This window comes from Cucurbita pepo, chromosome 6, assembly GCF_057944985.1.
Source record: "Cucurbita pepo subsp. pepo isolate OVF chromosome 6, ASM5794498v1, whole genome shotgun sequence".
Classification (NCBI taxonomy): Eukaryota; Viridiplantae; Streptophyta; class Magnoliopsida; order Cucurbitales; family Cucurbitaceae; genus Cucurbita; species Cucurbita pepo.
The window spans coordinates 15,987,882-15,995,369 of NC_141803.1; the positions used below are offsets into that span (position 1 = coordinate 15,987,882).

The 7,488-nt window shown below is 34.6% G+C and overlaps 1 protein-coding gene across 1 annotated transcript; it reads right to left on the bottom strand.

Annotated features, from left to right (window-relative positions):
* Window positions 1-3,716: 3,716 nt before the first annotated feature.
* Window positions 3,717-7,488, bottom strand: LOC111796921 (putative nucleoredoxin 1). The gene is made up of 3 exons (XM_023679732.2): window positions 7,319-7,488; window positions 5,653-6,129; window positions 3,717-4,704 (listed from the first exon to the last, which is right to left on the bottom strand). Exons 1-3 carry the CDS (start codon window positions 7,400-7,402, stop codon window positions 3,952-3,954), a joined length of 1,314 nt encoding a protein of 437 aa, XP_023535500.2. The 5' UTR covers window positions 7,403-7,488; the 3' UTR covers window positions 3,717-3,951.

Genomic DNA, 7,488 nt, shown 5'->3' on the forward strand with positions numbered 1-7,488 from the left:
ACTAGGACTTCTGTACTACTTCCAATTGGTGCAACTGTTGGGATTTGTGTTTCATGTGATCCAAGAGCACGAAATGAAAATTGATGATCAAGATTCACATCACCGGTGACATCGCCAAAAGCGGCACCCACTTTCGCACAACATTGCCAAGCAATCACTAAGAAAAGGATGTGAAAGAGCTTGAAACCTTTGCCCATAGCCATTGTGGAGCGTCTTCAAGTTGTAAGGTTACAAGCTCGTTTCACAACTGATGAAGAGTACCAATGGCTAAAGTGGATGCTTGAATTTTTCTAAGAAGGTGAAGCCCTATATATAGGTTTATAGGAAAACTATATTAAGAAAAGACCACCAAATTTAAAGAGGCTCTTATATTTTGTGGGTATCATAGTACTCCATATATAGAATGTTTGACTACTTCATTTGATTTTATTTTGATCATTTCATTAATTTTGCCATATATGGTAAATATTGTAAGACTAAAACTTTTCATGTATGAATTTTACTCCATCGAGATGATCAAAGAAATCAAATGTAAAAAATATATATATATTAATCATATTCGTGCTATAGCAACAATTTGAGATCAATTGGGGAAGAAATTGGTAATCAAAAAGTTTAAATATTTCTCATTAGTATATCAAGAAAGTTTGAGCCTATGGTTGTTGCAAGTGATGAATACGAACACTTATCTACACGTATAGCATGATGAATTAGCTTAGATTAAATCAACATGATGTTACTCCTTACTCTAATACCATGTTAAGAATGAAAAAAGAAATGGGATCAAAAGTCCAGAAGTGGGATTGAAAGTTTAATTTCCATTAACGTTCACATAGAATACAAACTACAAATTTTGAAAAATAAGATGAAGTATATCAAATATATTATTAACCAAATCTGGAAAATAAGGAAAGCTCTATAAAATATATTCCAATACTCTTTCTCAAGTTGGAGAGTGTAGGTCAATGACACCCAACTTGTCTTTACGTGTAGGTTTACGTGTAAGCTTTTATAAGTGTCCACAATACATCGTGTTGGCTTTTTGGCCATTGATCTCATTTTAATTAATCTCAATCAATTAATTGTTTGATGTTTTGATGATAACAAACCTACTTTTAATTATTAACTATTTTCAGTCTTTTGAGCCATCCACAGTATAAGGTTGGAAATAACAATTTCAACGACTTTTCAATTACTTAAATCAGAGCTAAAACGAAGAAATTACAGTCGAGACAACATAGCTGACGTGATGATGTGGCAGCAAATCAAAATATATCAAAGTATAACACTTATAATTTTGGAAGAGTAACAAATGGAGGAGTTTTTCTTAATATTATATTTCTAAATAAAATGAGTTTTACCTAATATAAATTTGAATCTAACCGTTACACCGATTTTTATTATTACTGTATTATATTATTATATTTTAAAATTTTAGTGTTTACTCGCATACTTTTTATTATTATTAGACTATTAGATTTATAATAAATTTTGAATTTGTTATTTGACCCTTACTCACCTTCGTTATTATTATTTTTATATTATATTATTATTATATTTTAAAAAATTAAATAAATGAATTTAAAAATTTTTCTTATTTATTTACTTTTAATCTCCACCTTTCATTATTCCTAACACAATTGAATGATCAATATTAATTCTACATTTTGCCACTCTTCTTCCATATATAAACTCATCAACTTCCCCACATTTTAAAATACACAACTTTTGTAATTCTACAATCCTCAATTGTTTAAAGTCTCCATTGTTTGTTGTTTTCTCCAAGCTTCCAAGTTTGTTTCTCTTCATCTTATTCTTGAGAGGGATTATTATTGTATTGTGAGGAAATAGTTGCGAGTGGTCCAAATTGTAAATCTACTCTTTGAGAGAGTTGTAGTGTGTTACTATCAAATTCAAATACTTGTACCGGTTTGATCCTACGTCGTGGAAATGATTGAGTTTGCTCTTGAACTCGTAAAAAGAGTGGTGTAGTGGTTTGACTCTAATCCATGTAAAGAGTCGAGAAAGTTATTTATTCAAATTCCCAAGAGGCGCTTGGGGAGTGGACTACGGTGTCATATTTTCTAACTCTTTCCTATTTAATTTTAAAATTATTATTGTGATTTATTGCATGTTTAGTTGATTATTGTTTTGGCTTGAACTATTTTGTTCTAGTAATTATCATCCTCTACATATTTGTAAAAAGTTTCATAATTAGAAAAATTAATTACGCTTAAATATTTTTATCGTTGAAACCCTATTCACCCCCTCTAGGGTTGCCATAGCGATCCAACACATCGAACATCTTGAATGTTCGTGTACTTGGATCTCCACCACGATATTTGTGGCTTGAAAGTATTGTTCGAGGTTGAAGATAAAGTTCTCTAGATCCTAGGAATCTCGAACCCCACAAAAGGGCTTGGGCTCTGGGACCTTTATCTTATTAAATTGTACTACACCCCTATTTGGTCCCCACTGATCTTATGGTGAGGTTTAATCTAGCATGTAGATCCGCCACTTTAGCTCTGACCATTCCAAGAGTTGTTCTTAAATACTCAGACATTTCTGAGACCATCTGAATGATCGCTTTTTGGGCATTGTCTAAGCCCTCGACGTGTTCTTCCATTTGGACAAACAGCCCATCTAGCTATCTCTACGCTCGAAGCCACCAGAAGTTATGACCTTGTCTTCTAGGGCCTCAACCCTAAACATTAATTGGCGGACAGGCATTGCCTCAAGGTGGCCTACCATCTCGTCGATCTTGTCGGCTTTAGCAAAAATCTCGTTCATGTGAGATTCCAAAAGCCCAATTTTATCAGGAACTTCACTCATGCAGAGTAACTGTTTTTTTTATTTTAGTCAGTCGGTCAGTATAAGACTTGCCCAGTTGTTTTACAACGAAGATGCTAGTGTACTACTTTCCAAGTATCTGACTCGGCGCTGATACCACTTGTCACAATCTTACTCTTGCGGTAGCAAGATAGTGATTGTCCGACACTTATTCTAACCCTAGAAACAAGTCAGCCATGTGAAATTCGAACTTTGTGGACAATATAAGTGTATGCTCGAGCCTCGGGTCACGTTTGAGAGAAATATTTTGGAAAATGTGAGCAAAGAAATATATTGAAATCAATTGTAAAGAAAGAAATCTTATAAGCTAAAAGTAAAAGCAAGTAGGCAACAACGATTTTGATAGTATATAATCTGGGTATGAAGAATTGAGTACTAGTCACATCCCTCTATAGTACATTTTTGGGTACTTTAGCCCTGGCAAGTGTAGACATGATTTTGGTGACCGGTCATACACCCCCGTATTGACACAACAAGAAACAGTAAAGGTCTATCTAAGATGAAAGCATGTAAAAGAGGTTTGAAACGGACATGCGGCCATGGACAACACGTTCTGAACAAGCATGATCAGGACATCTGACAATGCAGTCATAGAAACACGTCTTGGACAAGCATGGTCTTTTTTTACTTGTGTTCTCTTATAAGATTATAAAATAATTTTTACATTCTCAATTTGCATAAATATAAGTTTAGATATGAACTTGCTCGTAACAATTTAACTATTGAATTTAAATAGCTTCACCTTCAAGTTTTTACCTATTTATCTACCTATTTATATGTCACATTGCACAATATTATCAACCGACTATATGGTGTGACGTTAAAAAAATAGATTTATTTCAAGTAGAGAACGGACTAAAGAAAAATGTAGGAGAAGAAAAAAGTGACACTCACGAATATTATAGAGAACAACTTTAGAACGTAGAAAGCACATACAAAGGACAATTAGCTCATAAAATGTTCGAAACTACAAACATCTTTCGATTTATTCAAACAACGAAATCAAAGGAAACAACCAAAGCATATATATATGGAAAAGTTTTATAAGTGTATAAGAACACTCATAAAACTTCCATATTCGGATTTGCTTTAATTGTTTTCTTATCCTTCGCACCCGTCTTTTTCTTCTTTGTCATTTTTCGAGCTACAACAAGAAACTTTTACCTTCGATTTTTTCTCCTCGACTTTCTCGTCGTTTTTCGACATCCCGTCGCTGCAACAAGAAACCTTTACCTTTGATTTTTCCTCCTCGGCCTCCTTCTCATTTTTCGACGTCTCGCCGCTACAACAAGAAACCGTTACATTTAGTTTTTCCTTCTCGGTTACCTTGTCCATTTTCGACATCTCGCCGCTACAACAAGAAACTTTTACCTTCCCTTTGTTTTTTTCCAAATCTAAATCTCTAGCTCCACAAACCAAAGCAGGTTTCGGGGATTCTGATTCGAGTTTTGCGTTCGAAACCTCATCAACTCCCTCAATTTTCTTCAGAGCGAAAGGGTATGCATCGATACCATGCTCTTTGATTAGCTCAACCGCATTCGGGTTCGATGTCTTCCCATCCGTCCCAATTATAACAAGGGAAGGAATGTCACTAACCTCATGATATTGCTTCAATTCTTGGCATTTCTCATCCTTAAAAGGCAATGCCAACCATGGCATTGTTTTGAATGCTTCTTTGAATAAATTCTCATCTTTATCATCCAAAGAGATCAACACAATCTCAAAGTTCTCTCCTTTCTCCTTCAATTTCTTGTAAGCTTCAATTAATTTTTGTGTAAATTCATCACAAAGTTTATGGCCATGCATTGAAAAGTACAGCCCAATCAATTTCCCTTCAAGCTCAGAGACAGGAATCTACAATAAAAAAAAAAATAAATAAATATAATATTTAAGATTTTTTTTAGTTCCTCGATTGTAATTATTTTTTAGTATCCATGAACATAAATTAGTGTACTAAAAATAATTATATAAGTAATGGATAAGTAATTTTAATTAAATAACTTAAAAGCTTTAACTTTTAGAAAGGTATAAAGAAAGCATAAAATACCCTTATTCTTATCAATCAAAAAAAAGTTTATTCCTTCCTAAATCTTTATAGTGCACTTTGTAATTTATTATAAGAAAAAGTTTATGTTAGAATTTAATCAACAAGAAAAAAAAAATTATTCTTTTAAAATATATAAATCAAAATAAAAATATCGAAACTAGCCTAAGAGCATGTTTAAGAGTGATTTTTAAGAGGAGTGTTCGTATGACTTGCTAACTAGACTAACTCGAACTATCCAACTCAAACTATAAAGGTTGGGTTGGGTTAGATTTTTTCGGTTTTGGGTTAGGTTGAATTTTTTGAATTATTTTTTTAAATCCAAAAAATTCGATTTGGTTTGTAGGTTGAATGTTTTTTTGGTCAAGTCAGCCCGACCAAGCCGAAAATAGGCTTACAACCCAACCTAACCCTACTCTATTGTTAAAAAGATTAAGAATATTTAACTTTTGTAACCAATGTTAGTGAAACTAGTACTGGTAAATGTTTGATATTTAAACTTTATGAGATGAGAATTATAATAACCCGACTGAATTTGAAAATAGAGGGATTGGTTGAGTTGGGTTGTGAACTTTTTTCGGGTTACTTGGGTCACCAACCCAACTAACCCTAGATTGGTTCAAAAGATTTTTTTTTCAACTCAACTCAATCCAACTCAATCCAACTGATTTCCATTGATTTCCTAGGTCACCAACCCAACAAACCCTCGGATTGGTTCAAATGTTTTACATCGAGTCAAAAGAACGAAGTTCGCATACCTGATTTCCATCGTTCGTAAGAACATAACTCCGAGACGTTGAGCCCAAAAGAGAACTAATGGTTTGGTTCATTTTCTTAGCTTCTTTATCAATCAAAGATTGGATTTGTTGAGAAGTAAAAGGATAGGCATCAACTCCATATTCAACCACTAGATCCACTCCTTCCTCAGTTGAAACCTTCCCCTTGGCGTCAAGAACAACAAGATGAGGAATTCCATTCACATTGAAGAGCTTTTTCAAGCTCTTTTTGGTCTCTAAATCGGCAAAAGGAATGGATAGCCATGGCATTTTGGAGAAGTACTCTTTGAATGAGTTTTCATCTCTATCAGATGAAATAAAGATAACTTCAAAGTCTCTTTTAGAAGCTAATGGCTCATAAACTTTTGCTAGTTTTGGAGTGAAAAGGCAACAGGGAATGCACCATGATGCTGAGAAGTATAATCCCACGTTCTTTCCCACCAAAGAACTGATTTTTACCTGTTCAAGAATAAAAATTAATGGCCTAGGTAACTAGTTAGGAAAAACATAAACATGTTCGATAATTATGTTCGTATGTTTTAAATTAAGAATGTAAAAAAATTTATATGAAAATTAGTTTTTTTTAAATTATACTGTAAGTGCCCAAGTCTACTAGTAGATATTTGTCTGGTTTGATCGTTACATATCCCGTCAGTTTTCCTGTTTTAAAAAGGCATCTAGTAGGGATAAGTTTCGAGACCCTTACAAGGAATGTTTCGTTCCTCTCTCCAATCGATGTGGAATCTCACAATCCACCCACTTTGAGGGCCAGCGTCCTCACTCGCACACTATCTAATGTCTAGCTCTGATACTATTTGTGATAGGCCAAACCCACCGTTAGTAGATATTGTCCACTTTGGTCTGTTACATATCGTGGTCAGTCTCAAGGTTTTAAAACGTGTCTACTAGGGAGAGGTTTCTACACACTTATAAGAGATGTTTCGTTCCCCTCTCTAACCTATGTGGGATCTCACAATCCACTCATCTTGGGGGCCAACATCCTTGTTGGCACACCGCCCAGTGTCTAGATTTAATATCATTTGTAACCGCCCAAGCCCACCGCTAGTAGGTATTGTCCACTTTCGTCTATTACGTATCGGCGTCAGTCTCAAGGTTTTAAAACGTGTCTACTAGGGAGAGGTTTCCACACCCTTATAAAGGATTCTTCGTTCCTTCGTCCCCCTCTCCAACTGATGTGGGATCTCACACTCCACCCCTTGGAGGTCCAGCGTCTTCGCTGGCACACACAGCCTAGTGATTGGCTCTGATACCCTTTCTAACAGCCCAAGTCCACTACAAGTAGATACTGTCTGTTTTGGCCTATTACTGTTGCCTTCAGTTACACTCTTTTAAAATTGTGAGGCTGAAGGCAATATGTAACGGGCCAAAACTAACAATATTTGCTAGCAGTAGGATTGGGCTATTACAAATACAATGCAAAGTTATTGAAACTTCTCTTCCAAAAAAAAAAAAAACAATGAAACGGATAAACATGAAACTAGAAAAATGAACATTACTCAAATTCCTACACAAATTTGAATGTATTTCTAAAAGACGAGAATCAAACAAGAAATATGAACAGCTATCTATCCTTTTGTCTCTACAAAAACACGAAATTAAAAATAGAAACGTTACCAAACGACCATACCTGATCGCCGTTGTTACGAATAAGAAAGTCTCTCCCCTTAGAGGAAACGAGGGAATTGATATCATGCACAGCATCAGAGGCCATACTAATCTCTTAGTTTCTTAAGATTATTGCTGAGTTCTAAAAGCTTTGTAATGGATGGGATACTCAACTCAAAGAACTCGCTATTA